Genomic DNA, 16,870 nt, shown 5'->3' with positions numbered 1-16,870 from the left:
GCTCACGAGACCCACGTGGCTCCCTAGAGTGAGGCGAGTTGGAAATAAGAACACAAGCATCCCCAGCCCCTGACAGTCTCTAGGTTTTTTACTTTAAGGCAAAGCAGTATAAAAAAGAAAAAATATACAGTGAAGAGTTCATTGTATGTTTATTATTCACAGTTAATCACTACCTACCAAATGCTATCCGCAGAGTTAAAGGATTAAGTACATAAGGTCTTTTTAAACACTGATTTTCTTTTAAATATATACACACAAAACTTAGTTCTGCAAGGCTGCATGATATACACCAATTCCAAAATAAAACAATCAAATGGTCCAGGTGCAGAATGCCAGAGATTCCTCGTATTATCAGGGGAGAAGCGAGTGGAGAGTGGCGGATGCTCTGTCCGGGAGGGCAGCGCCTCCTGGGCCCCAGGCGCTCCGGGCCAAGTCCGGTCCAAGACCAGAGTCCAGCAGAGACGCTGACTGACCACTTCAGGAGCTGAGGGCCGCCACCAACCCCCAGCGGATCTGTCTCTGTTGTGGGGAGGGGGCGGGTGGGGAGAGGATGCTCACGCACATCACCACGAGGGACAGGAAGCCGGCAGGAGGTGGACGGACAGAGCTCTGCCACGGACTCGGCCTTCCTAGTTCCAACCTTCTTTCCGCCTGCCCCTGCGTCACAGAGACACTTCCTTTTCGGGGGGCCAGGTGGAGCAGCCACGAACACAGCCCGCTGTGAAGGCAGAAATGAAAAACCACCCAGCTGCTTCCCGAATGTGGCCTGAAGCTCACCTGGGCGGGTCAGGCAGGGGACATACAGGTGAGAGCCATGAACGGATACCCCCAGCTTTCAGAGCCAGAAAGATGAAGCGAAACGCTCATTATTTCCCCCAGTGTAGAACATGGTAGAACCTGATATAGTTTAAACTCCTTGGACTTTCCTGCACTTGAAACTGGCTGGCTCCAGAGACTGGTTACTGTGGGTGTCTGGGACTAAGGAGGGGACAGATAACACCCGAGACTGCAAGGTCAAGGACCCAGCCCCACCTCCCCCCCTCAACCAGATGCAGTCAGACGTGGGGAGGGCGGTAACCTGGTTCCACTGCGCCCCGGCTCCCTTAACCTCCAGGGGCTACAAATGTTAAAGCTGAACCTTAAAGACTCTGGCTGCCCACAGGCAGGACGCCCACATCCTCCTCTCGCTTGTCTCCTCTTCTCTACCCTGTCCTCCCCTCCCTGGGGGGAAATATTTACACAGAGTAGGAGACAAATTGGCTGACTGTCTTTAACTTATTTTTAAAACAAAACAAACAAGGAAAAAAACACCACTCAGAAGCAACCCTCGAAATAAGGCAGAAGGCACTATGAAAGACAGCATGCTCAGGAACACCACTTGAAAGGGAAGTGGATATAGAAAAGACACAGGTCTGGGGCCTGGCTCGCAGGAAGCCTTGGGGGCACCAACCCCTCCTGTCACCCCCACTCACACCCTCCCTCCTCCAGCAGAAGCTGAAGGGCAGGGGCCGCCTGCTCCTATGAGTGTATATAAAACGCAGAACACAGGAGCGGCTGTTCTGTCTTCCCGACTAAAACAGACATTTTGCATAGAGAAAATATCAGCCCACGTGGTTTCTTTTCTTTTATTATTGGCATCAGCTAGGACTATATGTAGCAGTAAATGTCATGCACTGATGGACAGAAGAGGAAAAAGGATGAAAAAAGGACAGAGGAGGAAGAACAGGAGCAGCAGTGAAAATCTGTAATAAAAACTCTTTTCTTAATTTATAGGTAAGTTTTGGCATTGTTATATCCAACTCCCCCTCCCACCCCCCAGAGTTCCAACCAAAGTGAGCCGGTCACCAGGCGGCCCGGCCAGGTGTTCTGAGCTCCCTCACAGGCTGCTGATAGAGGCAGCTCGTGGGTTTAATTCTTTTGTGTGTGTTTAAAATTTTTCGCTTTCTTTAAATAATCTCTTGACTCTTAGACGTTCCGGTTCACAGGGGTGACGTAATTACGTGGGAACATGCCGGTCTGCCCGTGGCAAGCCCCTTTCCACCAGTTGGGGTCTGAGTTATCCATGACGTGGATAAAGTCTCCCCGACGGAATCCCAGCTCTCCATCCTCTTGGGGGTCAAAGTCAAAGAGGGCTTGGACGTATGTCGGCTGCTGCAGAAGAGGGCAGGGAGAAAATACACATTGCACCCTTGACCGTGGCCAGGCCCCTGGAAGCGGACCAATGACGGGGAAACGAATGTGGGCCAGCCTTTTCTCATCTTCTAAAACAACCCCTCACTTCTCCTCCCTCCTCCACAAATTCTTACAGAGTTTACTCTAGGGGTTGTCGAGTAATCTTTCACCAACGAAGGAAACCACCGCAGGGTCTCCATTGCCGTGGGCAACCTCGCCCCCAGCATCCAGCCGCAGGTACTGCTTCGGCAAAGAACTGCAGAAACAGCCCCTGGAGCTTTGCTTACAATCCCAGAGGAGGAAAGTTTCAGTTCTCATCATAGTGTCACTTAGGAAAAGTCCAAAGGGTAAAGCTTGTACACAACAGGCTGGTGCTAACCAGTACGTGAGGCACAGGAATTCAGCCGAGAGTGTGGACCCCGCCCCCTTACAGCTGTGCCTTTCCTCACAGTCTACTTCCAGGCAAAGTGTGTGTGAGGGTGTGTTAAAGACCCCATCCTAGAGACAGGGTAACTTCAGCAGCACACTGCTCCACAGCGTGGAGCGGCCTCTGGGAAACACAAAACTCTGTTTCAAATCCAAATCTTTTAACATGAATTAATAATGAGCACAGAAGGCCCTGAAGTAACCCTTTAAAAAAAAACACCACCCGCTTGCCTAAGGAGCTATTCTTCATTGCTAAGGGTGACCCCAAACTCTCCTTCGAGGCTTACCTGCGGCACCTGCTCTATGTCCCGGAGAAATATCTGCTGGTTTCTGGAGACGGATGTAGATCTGTGATAATCTACCAGCTCATTCAAAGAGTTGAACTTGACCACCCAGAGGAAATACTTGCCAGCCCCATCTCGGAGCACCTTGAAGTGCTGTACATCATTTCCAAACCTGGGGAGGGGCAGAGGATGCATGTGAGACCCGGCTGGAGGGCTCTGTCCTGGCTGCCCAGGGGCCCCCTGCCCATCAAGCAGGATCCCTGGAGAACTTGTGTCTCAGCCACGCCCTCCCAGGCTGAGGAGACCATGACTGCAGCACAACTTGACTCCCTGGCGGGTGGAGAGTGCCCAGAGACCCTCCATCAGAATGATGACTGTCAGTGACAACAGGAAGAATCCTCGCCGGACAGGGAGCTCTATTAACCTAATTCTGAAGACATTAAAAAAAAAAAAAAAAGCCCCAACCTACAGAATGCTTCTACGTGCCATGGACTGTGCCAAATGAAAAAAAAAAACCGAAATCCTGTGTGACATCTGAAGACTACAAAAGGTAGGATAGGAAATAAGGTGAGAAAAGGAGGGATTGGATACACTTCCAACAATTCTCCTGTAACCAGGAGGAATTTAAAGTTGTGTTTTCTAATCAGGGATTTCAGTTCTACACATGCGGAAAAGGTCTCAAAAGAAAAGGACATATATGGACAATAAATAAAGGCCCAGGCACCTCCCCACCCCCAAAAGGCTTCTCTACCACCTGGAGAAATGACAAACGCCTCCTTTACAATGGCCCAGAAAAACAGCATGATCTGGTTCAGTGGGAATGGCCCACCACCACCATGCTCTCTGCCTTGAACATCAGCTCAAGCAAGGCCCCACCCATCCTGCTCTCTGCTGAGTTCTCAAGGTCCTCACTGGCATCCGAAGATGCTCTATGAAGACCTGTTAAATGAACAAATGGGAGCCTCGTCCTCCCATCATCGGAGTTAAAGCAAAAACACTTCTTAAAACCAAGCCAGCAGGTGGCAGCACTGAGCTCGAAGGAAGTCACTGAGTACAGGCGCAGAGAGCCTAGAAACTGCACTGAGAGTTCATGAGAAAAACAGTGGACGAGCAGGACGGCTTTATTGAGGAAAGACACTTCTGGGCTCAGGGAAGCCCTCTACTGCTGTGCATCGCACTCGGCTTCTGAAAGGGGTGCAGGGTCCCTGATGGGGTGAGCTGTAGCAACAGGAGTCTTTCCGCCACAGACGCCCAACACCTTGCAAACTTGAGGCTGTGGATTCCTGAACCTCCTTGGCTCGGGTGCTTGTGCTGTTAAGAGGTGGTTATGACACCTGTTTCAAATTTTATTTCTAAAGCAAGGAATATGTGAGCTCTGTAAAGGTTTTATTTGATAAAATGGGAGCTTTCTGGTGGCCACCTGGCGAGCATGGGCAGGGACCACGGTCATCAGACAACCAAACGTGAACTGCCAGGGGCTTCTGGGCACCATTCAAGGATTAGCTGCCTGTATTCCTTGTCTTCCACAGTTGGGTTTATACTTGGGTCTGTGTAAGACGTAAGGAAGAGGAGGAAACGCAAGTTAATGAGAAGCATGAAAACTCATCCACCTCAAGGTGCTCCTCGCCCACCAGATCCTCATTTGCATGTGTTTAATCAGGCACATCAGAAAGCCGCTGTTCTGTGCATGTGGGAGTGAGGGGCACGGGAAATCTCTGTACCTTCCACTCAATTTTGCAGTGAACATAAATTAAATTCTGCTCTAAAAAAGTAAAGCCTATTAAGAAGAAAAAAAAGCCATTGCTACAAGAGGAAAAGTGATAATCAGATGGCTTGATTTTCTCGTGATGGAACTAAACCCAAACTAAACTGGAAATGTAGCTGAGAACACTGAAAATGTTACCTGAAACCACCTCCCACATCTTCACAGAGAAAAGGAACACAAAATTTTTTCGATTTAAACCTACAGTAAAAAAAAAAAAAAAGCCCCAACACTTTAACCGCACATTTGGCCCTAAAATGAAACAAGATATTGAGTTGATTTCTGAAACTGAAAAATCTTGATATCATTTGTAAATGGCAAATAAATTGTTTTCCAGTCTTCATTTTATTTTTTTTCCAGTCTTCATTTTAAATGTATATTAAAGTGATCTGAGTTTTAATCTAATCAGCCCTGCATCATATAAACGATGAGGTGGTCAGTATGATTCCCGGGGTGGGCGTGGGGCAGGGGCAGGTTTCCTGTAACATGAACTAGAAACGGAGAGTCAAACACACATGGGAAGGACAGCTGGAGTCACATCCTTATGTCGCGGGTGGGGAGTGATTAGCGGAGCATTCTCAAAGTTCCAGTTTATATTCTCCATGATCCCCATGGTGGTATGACTCCCTGCCTTTCTCCCCTGCATACCAGCTCCCTTCCACATTTAAATTTACCCCTGGGAAAAGCAAAAAGCCCCCAAACTCCTGTGGTCCCCTTTTGCTGATGCTGGCAGGCTTCAGCTGACACCTGGAAAAGGTGCATGAGGCAGCTGAGCCGGTGAGCAGCTGCCGGCAGAGCCGCGTGTGTGCTGAGCACTGCGGGGTGGTGGGGCCTGGGGAGAACTGACAAGTGTGTTTCCTCTCTGACGCTCAGCTGCTCAGCAACTGAAGACGGTTTCCACATGGGAATTTAAATCCAGTGCTGCGAGAGACCACTTTTAAGAGGAGCCAGAAATGAGGATTTTAATATACAGTGTTCTGATTTATAACAGGTTGTTTAGACAAAACCTCTCCTAGGTTGCCACCTTTGGTGTGTGGAGCCAGACACCTGGCCCCTGGCTTCACAATGTCCATCAGCCGCAGACAGGATTCCAGGCAGTTAAAGCAGGAAATACTTACTTGACAGAGAGGGAGAAATCCCCAGGAGCACTCTCGCTCTCTCGGATAAGAAAGGCCCCGTCATGCCGCTGTTTGCTGAGCATTTCTTCTGCCTTGGCTCTGGGGATTTTGCCAAAAAACCACCTAAGGAAGGAAGGCAAGCCAGTCAACATCTACTTCCCTACAAAGCAAACGGGATGTCCAGCCTCCCAAACGTAACAGCACACTCCTCGCCGGGGGAAGGGCCTCCCTCTCAGCCCTCCCGTCAGCACACGTTCGTCCTGGCTTGAGAGGGGTACTGTCTCCCTTCAACCGTCTCCTCCCTTCCCCACTCTCCAGAAAGTGACTCATAAGACACAATCGTGGGCCACTCTTTCTACAGAGGAAGACACTTAAAGATGGGCCTCCTGAGCCAAAGCCCAGTGGGCCCCCAGCTGACTCATCAGCAAGGCACCGGGGGAAAGCCCAGATCTATCGATTTGAGCACAGGATGAACCACTTAGGGTGAGACAGACCTTCCTGCAGACACTTGATAAGGCAGCAGCCTCTACAGTGGGATGAAGAGAAGGCCCAGAAGCTGGGCTACTTCTAAGCACACGAAGGGGAGAGGCTCGGGCTGGGAGGGAGCAGCCCCTGCGGGCAGCTGTGGCGGACGCTCCTCTCAAGGCCTCTCTCTGCCGTCACGGCTCAGAGGTTGGTTTTCAGGAACCACCAGGAATGCTATGGTCTACCCGGTGCAGAGCCAGCTAGCTGCATTTAGAGCAAGTTAGAGTCTCCTCTCCCAGTGCTGATTCACTGGGGTCACAAGAAAAGAGGGTGAAGTCATGGAAAAGGGCAGGAGCAAATGGGGCAGGCCAGAAGGAAGAGGAGAAGAAATCTCTGAAACAGCTTCAGGCCACAGGTGCCTCACTTGTCACAGGAAAGCCATGATGAATTAGGACGGATGACTGTGAAAACAAGGTCCTCTATTTAAAAAAAGCAATTGACACCAGTTGTAGCTGATAAAGACCTACCTGCTTCATCTGACTGACATGCATTAAATGTGCAAACTAGAATAACAAAGGTACCAAAGAGTCCTTTAAAGCTATAAAATCTAACATAGCTATCTTACTTATAAGTGACTACACTGCAAGATGTCTCTGAAATAACTGTCATTACTGTTCAGTCGCTAAGTCGCGTCTGACTCTCTGCAACCCCATGGACTACAGCACGCCAGGCTTTCCTGTCTGCCGCTATCTCCGGGAGTTTGCTCAAGTTCATGTCCATTGAGTTGGTGATGCTATCTAACCACCTCATCCTCTGCTGTCCTCTTCTCCTTTTGCCTTCAATCTGAAATAATACACTCTGCTAAAATTCAAAGAGAAAGATGAGAAGGGTGCATCCAGAAGCTGCCCTTAGTGACTTTAAACAGGCCTGAAATCTGCAGCCTCGTGTCTGCCTCATTGGAGGCAAAGCTGCTGGGGAGTTGGTACCACCTATCTTCCTGTGCCTACAAAGAACTCGAGGGTGAGTCCTCCAGTGCCTGGCAAGAAGGCCACACCAGAGAAATCAGGCAGTAACAGAGCAGAATGACGGCCAGCCAGGAAAGGACGGCTCCCAGTGCTGCGACCTCGTAGGTGCCTTCTGGCTCCGTCTGTGCTCTCGGGCGGACAGCGCACACGCCCTCGGCAGGCCTTGGGCTGAGGGGTAGGTGGGTGAAGCTCCTCAACAGTCACACTCTGTCCTCATAGACTGCCAGCCATCGCCCCACCAGGCAGACATTCTCCTGTCTTCCTTTTTTTTAAGTTCTACCACTTTATTGCTACCAACCCATCTCCCTCCACCCTCGGGCACACATGCTCAGTCATGTAACCCCATGGACCTCAGCCCGCCAGGCTCCTCTGTCCATGGACTTTTCCAGGCAAGAATACTGGACTGGGTTGCCATTTCCTTCTCCACTGTCTTCCTTGCAAGACTTTTCTCCCAAACTCCCCAGAGGCAGTGACTGTTGGCAGGCAGGTGTGTGTGTTGAGACCTTCCCCTTATGGCGCACGGCGATACAGATACAGAAGCAGTATTTTTTTGCTCCCAGCTTAAAACTAACTAATTTTTATTTTCAACTTTAAAAAAAAAAAACAAAACGTTGTAGTGATACGAAGTACTGATTGGAATTTTTACAAAGTAAACACACCTTAGTATAAGCACCCAGACTGAAAGACAGAAAATTAGTTGGCGAGTTTGGTGTCTGCTCCTGTTTTCACTAAACACCCCCCAACCCCTACACCAAGAGAAAGGATGTCTCATAACAGAAGGGGTATTATGCTACGTGATGAGCAGCTGTCACTCTCAGTTAAAGCATTTAATACCATGTACACTTCCTCAGCATTTCACATTGTTTATAACTAACTTCTTTCAATGGTGACGTTTGGGCTTTCCAGGTGGCTCAGTGGTAAAGAATCCACCTGCCAATTCAGGACACACACACAGGAGACTTGGGTTCAATCCCTGGATCGGGAAGATCCCCTGGAGGAGGAAATGGCAACCCACTCCAGTATTCTTGCCTGACAAATTCCATGGACTGAGGAGCCTGCCGGGCTACAGTCCATGGGTCACAAAGAGTTGGACATGACTGAGCATGAACGCAATGAAAGGTGTTATTTATGTGGAACTATATGGCTATGGTCAAATTTTTTAAACTTTTAAAAAAATACAGGTTTATGCTATAATACCATGGGAAGAAGCAGCTTATTTCCAATTCAAGTCTATATTACATCCCACAGGCGTTCATCCACATGCATTTAATGTGAAGAGCATATATTTGGATCCACCCCAGTATATACAACTCATGCTGCAACACTAATGCCAACAATCACTTCGCAGTCTGTGTTTAATTTGTTAGCTCAAACGCTGCATTAGGTCATACTCCATTTTAAATGTCCCTCTTCCTCCCTAACAAAAACTTTAGAAAGGGGGTGGGGGGGGGCTGCCCTGCGCTCTCCCACAGCTCTGACGCCAACCCAGACCCCGCGCCGCTGGGCATCCAGTCACAGAGCGGCTCTGCGTCGTGAAACTGGCCTAAGAGGTCAACCACACCCCCCAGTTCAGGGTCGTGGTCTTTTCTTCTGTACTATGGTTTCCTTTTTCAGAGCCTGGATGGATGAGCATTGCCTGCCCTCCAGTCAGAGTCTGGGAAGGAAGTACCACGGGGCCTGAACTCGATGCTTACTGATCAATTATCATTCCAGAGTTCCCTACAGTGGGGAGACAAGAACAGGCATGAGAGTGGTTTTTCAACCATCAGGCCAGTAACCGCAGCTATCCAAGGAAGATGATTTCTTCCTATGTTTTCAACAGTCAGATCTGAAATGCCTAAGTCACCTGAAACAATCTGAAAAACAACAACAAGGATTTAGAGCTGCAGACAATTTATTTAATATTAAATTACAGCCTGATGTTCTGCTGAATTCCCCTTCAGCCTGGAAATATGAAAATGAAAGGGAACTTAGGTTGATTTTGTTATCACTGGATCTACTGCTGAAGTCAGCAAACTTATGTATGACCCTTGGCCTAAATCTGTCTGGGTTTGGTATGACTTTAAATCTGAGACTATTTAAAAAATTTTAAGGGTTATTTAAAAAAATTCAAACAAAGACGAATATGTGACATGACAGAAACTGCACATGGCCCATAAGGCTTAAAATATTTATTATCCGGCCCTTTACAGAAAAGCTTGAGCAGATCCGGGATCTCTTAAGGAAGTACTGCGGAACAGACGTGCACATTTTTGGCTTTTGTACGGACTGAGAGGTAGGAAGCCCTGTGCTTTTCCTGAGGGGTGTATTCTGTGATGCAGTCTGCAGAGTCCCCAGAGCAACTCCGAACCTGAGGGCCGCAGAGCGCAGAAGTGTGTTTGGTGCGCGTCCCAGGAGTCGGCGACGACCTGCCTATCTCCTGGAGTATCTTGGATACCACTACCTGCATCAACATTTTAGTAACCCAGGCAAGGCTACATGTTAAAACCCGCCAATCTAACGTTACAGGGACCTCAAATGAGGGACATTATCAGTCCACTGACAAGGGGCCAGGAATCTCTTCCATGGAATGCCTGAGTATTTAGTACTTTGGCTTTTATTGTCATGGACAAATCGGTCCCAGCCTTTCTGCAAGCATTTGGGTCTGAGTATCAATTCAAAACTACTTAGCTACTCTGTGCAGAAGCAAGGCATGAGTTGCAAGGGACTATAAAAGCAGAAGACAAAAATTCCTCAAGGAATCTAGTATCTTTTTAGGGGAAGTGGGGAGAGATCAAACTCATATAGCTACAAAGATACAAGACAGTCCAAGTTCCAAACAAAAACTAGAAAAATGTCCTTTACAAATTAGACTGATTTTCTTCTTGTAAATCACTCCATGAAACATTTAGTGAGCCATCAGAAGGTGCTGGGTTCTTTTTGAAGTATAGGCAGTTTCCCTGGAGACCCTGCAGATGCTTCACTACAGACAGTGCTGGATCATACAGGATAGATATTCACAGGCTTCTTCCCATGACCAAACTGAAGGGTAACCCGACCCTCACTCTGCAAGTGATGGCTTCCTGGACGTGATCTCTCAAGAACTTCCTACTAATTTTGCAGACATTTTATTATACCATAATTTACCAATTTATTATACCATAAATTATTATTATTATACCATAAATTACCAATTTTACCATAAAATACCATAATTATACCAACTACAGAACCTAACTTCCCAGTACCAAGGTTGGTCTCTGCACATCATGAGAACTGCGTAAGAATTTTGTGACCAAAACATGAACCCGACAGATGGTTTGGGGGAAGCTCCTGAGTCATCTGTTTTGTTTGATGGAAGGCAAAGCACCCTCTTAGAGACGATCCAGTCCATGAGGGAGCAGTTGACTCCCTTCACTTGCTGGTGACAGGGGTGCGTCTATGGGGAGAAACTCACATTGCTCTGTAGCTTTCTCCACTGTTAGTCTTTTGTAACGAGAACCATATCCATCCATCAGGAGCTTGGGATGTACACACACTACTGTACGTAAGACAGACAACCCGTGAGGACCTACAGTATAACACAGGGAACTCTGCTCAATATTCTGTGATAACCTTCATGAGAAATGAATCTAAAAACTAACACAATGCTGTAAATCAACTACACTCCAATAAACTAAAATATTTAAAAAGATGAGAATTATATTCATAAATTAGTGGTTTTAAAATTGAAATACTGGAAGCGTCTCAATTTGCAGGATAGAGAGGAATGAGCTGTACCACGGTCAAGGCCCTTTTGCACTCTGTGGCACCTGGGTAAGATGATGGCAGATCTGTGTGAGACAAGCGGAGGTAAAGATTTTTGCTCCAGTATCTGGGGGAAGAGAAGCGACAGGGACACATCACAACAGTGACAATGAGGGAGAGGGACAAATGGGCTGCCACTCGAGGTAGGGCAGTCATCTAAAAGTTTTCTTTACCATTCTGTTGTTAAAACAAGTAGGTAAGATCTACCATTTCTTTATGTCTCAGCAGCATTCTAATCTGAGCACTGAAAGCCTCAGTTCTCCCTGACATACAAGAAAACGACTGTGTCTGAGGTAGGAGCAGAGATAATACAGGAGGGGGTAAGAGAAGGGTGGGAGGGAAGTGGCCTGTAAGGGCTCCCAGGACCCCACCCTGTCACATAGCAACACAAAAGGTTCTGGAACTAAAAACAAAATTTTTCCCCACTGTTCTCAGCAGCCTGTTGTTTTCTCTGAAGTGGGAACACTCAAATGGAGGCCAGGGCAGTGATTATAGCATACACTGACCGAGGACCAATCACAGGCCCAGTACTGTGCTCTGGAGGTATCAAGACTATTAAGACATGGTCCCATTGGAAAATCAAACATATCAATACCAAACCATGTGACAAGTACCTTTTCTAAAAACTCAAGAAGCACAGAATCTGGCATTTTTTGCAAAATGCAAAACACATCTGGCACCAAAGGTTTCAAAGAAGAATAAATATGGACCTGTTTTATCATTTGCAGATCACTGACAATTATCAATGAAAACATAGACCATTATTGACTATTATGCTCTCGTTGTATACTCATAAGAACATGGAAAATCAACGTGCTTTGTTAATTCCCTGGGAAAACGTAAGAAAAAGTATGACATCCACCCCGACGATCTCAATTTCAAAAACAGTTAGAAACAAGCAGGCGTGTCTGACCCTGAATGGTCAAGCAGAGCCCAACTTACGGATGTGGTTTCATTTCTATGTAGTTCTTGGGAATGAAGCCGTCTTTCCCATTGAGCTCTGCCTTGTACCAGTTCTGATCACATTCTTCATTCAAAACCTGAAAGGAATTCAAACAAGGAGAGAAAACAGTCATTTCCTTTTCGCTCTTAAGTGGGAAGCCACGGGGACGATTACAGTGCCTTTTGGGTTTGTTTGTAAAAGGTATTTTTTTGGAGTATGACCACATGGACGCCAAACGTGATTTCCAACAAGCTGAGTTATGGCAACTTAAAAAGAGAAGTTGTCTCTGAAAATGAGAGGTTCAGGCTCCTAAAAATCTAGCATCAAAGCCTCAGCAGAAAAGGAAAGGGAGGGAAAAATAAAAGGTGAGTTTCTGTGAGGAGATTCTGGAGAAGAGCAAGCACTGATCAGAGAATGAAGGGACAGGGAAGGCATAACTGCACAGGCGCGTGGCAACAGAGCGCCCTGCCCAGCGGTCTCCCAGCCCATTTCCACCACGAGACTCCACCCAGGGTTCTCCCCATACTGGCTCTGGGTTACCCCAAGTGTGGGTCAGCCACCGTCACGCTGCCACCTGCAGGCTCCACTATGGGACCGTGTAAGGGAAAAACGTATTTTAATGAAGAAACACAGCAAGGCCTACTTCCCTTATCCTCAAGGGTTAGGGTTAGGGTTAGGGTTAGGCAGAGTTAGAGAAGGCTCGAAGCACACCAACCAGCCTAATTAGGGGAAAGACCCAGAGACCATACAACTGAGCCACTGCATTCTACAAAGAGAAAACAGACCTAGAAATGTGATGCAATCCAAGGTTACGAGCTAGCGAAGACCACATAGATTTTCAGAACTCAAAGGAAGGTGCTCTCCAATACGGACTTATATGGACAGGTCAGGCCAAGATCCTGTCATCTGCAGAGTATTAAAAGAACCAGAATAGAGCTAGGCACAGTATAAAATCCACCCTCTGAATCCCAGATTTCTAACAAAAGGCAAAGGGTACAAGGCATTTTTAAAAAGCTATTAGCTTAAAAAGAGAAACTGAAATGTGAGCCCAACTTCAAAACAGCTAACACAGGAAAATGCTGATGAGTTGACTAGTATGGTGGTAGTAAATCTATCCCATGCGGCAAAATTCTAAAAGGAAGCTGGTAAAATGCTTTTAAAAATTATTTATTCATAATGCTGAACAATGCTGGACCCCCTGCCAATTTACAACCTGGACTGTTTGGTGTACATGTAGTATTGGCATTGCAAAGTGAGATACAACTTTGGAAAGGATAGATGAGACTGATAGATACCAACAAATAGTGAAGCTGCACTAAAGATGCCTCCCAGCGGATTCACTTCTGAAAGGAGGCTGCACCCGAGGAGTCTCACAAAGCTGCTGCCTACTGGTGATGCTGGCTAACCTGCAGTCCTCAGCCAGTCACTGAGCTGAACTGGCTCAAGACAAGGCAGCAAATCTCGCAAGGGCAAACACACGTGACAGAGCGCTGAAAAAACCAGCTATGGTAAATCCCACCAGGCTCAGATGAAAACCTTTTTCATTATTTCCCCTTAAAATGTTTTCAAAAACTGCACTGTGAACAGAGAAGTTACTCTGTTGCTAGGCAAGTATAACGCGCACGCACACCCACACACCAAGGATGGCCGGAGACAGGGCTCCCGAGGCGCTCCCGAGACGATGACATCAGTGTCTGCCTGGCCTTGCGCACCACGGCTAATTCACCCGATCACAGAAGGTTCGAGAGCACGGGCGCTTCAGGCCAGGATTCTTGTGTCTACCAAAAAGAAGGGCCGGAAGAAAAATGTGGTCTAGTTAATTATCCTATAAAGCATTACGGCCTGTTTGGACCTAAAGACAGAGTAAGGTAAAAAAGGCCAGTTTTAGTTTGTGACTAAAAACCCTGCAGCAAAGGTGCTACACGCCAAGTTTTTGGAACTGTACATTCTTCTTGTCACCTAAGACAGAGGCAAACCTCCCCCTAAAAAAATGCCTACAATCCCAACAACAAAAGAAACTCCAGGGAAACCCCTAGATTTGGAACCACTTTTAGAACTATGGTTTTCTGCAGAACAAAATTAATACTTGTTGTTTAATACACTCTTCAACCAAGAAGGTGGGGAAATATGGAACTAATATGCTAAGATCATCATCGTTTCTTTGGCTGCCTGGCTTGTGGAAGCCCAGTTCCCCAACCAGGGATGAACCTGGCCTCGGCAGTGAAAGCCCAGGATCCCAACCACTGGACCACCAGGGAACTTCCCAACACTTAGATTATTTTTAATGTAATGTTTGAATATGGGAGGCTAAAATTTTAGTACTCTGGAACATTCTAGTATCCAGAATATCCCTTTGCCAGAAAGCCACGGTACTGCTACGGTGTGCCTCTAAATCTCCATACTCCATAAATTAAACAAAGACTGGTCCTGCAGGAGACAGAGCGCAGGAGAAAGGGCCCTGCTGAGCCAGAGAGTGAGGACCAAGGCTTCCCACCCAGCAGGCCCATCAGCGTTCACACTCAAACCATGAGAGCCCAGGACGGCACCATTTAAGAGCTGAAAATTAAGTTTAAATGCTTGAAACAGTGACAGGCATAAACTGACATAAGTGAGTCTAAAGCAGAGACGAGAAGGGTACCAGGACCAGACGTGTCTGTGCCTACAGAGACCATGCTGAATGTGCTATGGCTTTAGGTGAAGTTCCCACCCTCCTCAAGTGACCTGATCAAGCCCAAGGAGAGTTCTGAGAAGGAGCAGACTGCTCCTCTCACCACTTCCCCGAAACAGGCAACTCACCCTTCACTCATTCATGACCTCCTAACAAAAGAGATGATTGAGTTCAACCACCACATTTTCATTCTGGTTTGAAAATTCCAAGGAATGTTTTTAGCTGTTACCCCAACAGCTGCATGTCCTATGCCAACCCCTATATTCCCTCGAGTGATGACTTTGTAGCCATCAAAACACTTTGGTTTAACGGAAGCAGACTGATCAAGAGATGAGATTATGAGAGGAGGAAGAGACAAGTTTTAGTGAAGCTTTCATTTGTTCTTCTCGTTGCAAAAAGACTGAAAGTAAGATTATAGCCGCAATCAGGAAGAAAACTATAAGATAAAGAATGATCTGAGGTTTGCAAAGGAGAATTAAAACTATTGCAGTCTGTTCCATGGAAGGGACACAATGGCTGCTTTTGAGCTGTCACTAAAGTTAAATTTCTCAACCTGCAAGCTGATAAACCTGCAAGCTGAAAATTCACTGAACCATGCACTTATGATATATAATTTTTCTATATGTATATCATACTTCAACAGAAAGAAATATTTTGGTCAAGAGAACAGTAATATTATAGTCCAATTTACTTGTAAGCAACACACACCAGGACCTTGTTCACCTCCAGTACAAACTTTTCACACCGAAAATACACAGGGGAGCAGAAAAGAACACAGCGAGGCTTCAGAAACCCCCTCCATGATAGCCTGACATCACTAACCTGTGAAAAAGTTTAATTCTCAGAAATAAGAACTTTCTGCACAAATGGCAACTCAGAGGATTCCACATGTTATACTTCTGTATATATATTTTTTATTAGAGTATAATTGCTTTACAGTGTTGTTAGTTCTGTTGTACAAAGTGAATCAGCTATATGTATACATGTATTCCCTCCCTCTAGAACCTCCCTCCTCCCACCCCTTCTATATTATATAATTTTGGTAACATGATTCACTATTGCCCCCACCCCACCCCCAATCTGAGACTATTCTAAAGGCAATGCAAATTTCCATTTATACTGCCAACTTAAAGGTTTTCAAATAGTTTAAAAAAGAAGAAAGAAAAAAAAAAGCCAAAGATCAAAGATTCAGGTCTCAGACCCCTTAGGATACACCTAATGTGACAGGATTTGACAGTCTCACATGGGTTCAAATTCCAACCTCACCAACAAGGAGCTGTGTGGCCCTGGGCAAACAACCACTTTTAAGATTTTGGTTTCCAATCTATAAAGTGGTGATAATGCCTACCACTGAGAGGGTGAAATGAGAAAATGAATAAGCAGCGGTGGCTCAGTGGTAAAGAATCTGCCTGCAATGCAGGAGACCAGGGTTCAATCCCTAGGTTGGAAAAATCCCCTGGAGGGGGGGGGCGTGGCAACCCACTCCAGTATTCTTGCCTGGAGAATCCCATGGACAGAGGGGCCTGGTGGGCTACAGTCCAGGGGGCAGCAGAGAGTCAGACACTGAGCGAATGAGCAGGAGTGGCAACAGCAACCAGCACACAGCCACCGCCCAGCCACTGTCGTGGACACACTTACTTCATGACAGTTACTTTGCCTTAGTATTAGCAGCATTAGATCCAAAAAGACATGGCAACCCTGGGGAACTGAGTTTTATTTGAATTAGGTATCTCTGATGTAACGCTGTCCATGGGCACCAACAGCACACACATTAACAGAGAACTGGGATTCTTGTTTCACTGTGAAAACAGAGGATGAGACTTCTGTGCTGACTTCAAAAAAGATTTTAAATGCAGAGTTTGAGCATTACAGTAGGTAATTCCCTTCTCTGCTCCTTCCATACCAATCCTGGGTGACAAGAACAGCACTGCATTTTCTATACAAATTACAGAAAAAAGGTGTCTTTTAGGGAAATGGTAAAGTTTGTTTATAGACTGCTGTATTTTGAAATATGGGAGGGAGTATTTTCTTGCCTGAACACATCCAGTCATTTGTAAATACACAAACAAAATAAGGAAACCATGATTTAAAAAAGACAAAAAAGCCGTGCAGTTCTAAAACAGTACCCATCAAAGCTTTCAACATTCATTCTAACAGCTTGCACGGGGTTCAACACTTCCTCAGGAAACATTATTCCAAGTTTTGTATTGGTTTGTGAAGC

At 46.4% G+C, this 16,870-nt stretch overlaps 1 protein-coding gene across 1 annotated transcript in view; it reads right to left on the bottom strand.

The window, feature by feature from the left end:
• Positions 1–132: 132 nt before the first annotated feature.
• GRB2 (growth factor receptor bound protein 2) overlaps positions 133–16,870 on the bottom strand; it is a 64,028-nt gene continuing 47,290 nt past the window's right edge. The window contains exons 3-6 of the mRNA XM_061144839.1: positions 11,981–12,078; positions 5,763–5,885; positions 2,886–3,054; positions 133–2,151 (exon numbers count right to left, since the gene is read on the bottom strand). Of these exons, the coding sequence (XP_061000822.1) occupies positions 1,966–2,151; positions 2,886–3,054; positions 5,763–5,885; positions 11,981–12,078 (576 nt within the window). The 3' untranslated portion in view covers positions 133–1,965. The remainder of the gene's footprint in view (positions 2,152–2,885; positions 3,055–5,762; positions 5,886–11,980; positions 12,079–16,870) is intronic.

This window comes from Dama dama, chromosome 5 (genome assembly GCF_033118175.1).
Source record: "Dama dama isolate Ldn47 chromosome 5, ASM3311817v1, whole genome shotgun sequence".
NCBI lineage: Eukaryota > Metazoa > Chordata > Mammalia > Artiodactyla > Cervidae > Dama > Dama dama.
The sequence above is the reverse complement of the archived record's forward strand: the minus strand, read 5'-3'. Positions and strand labels throughout refer to the sequence as shown.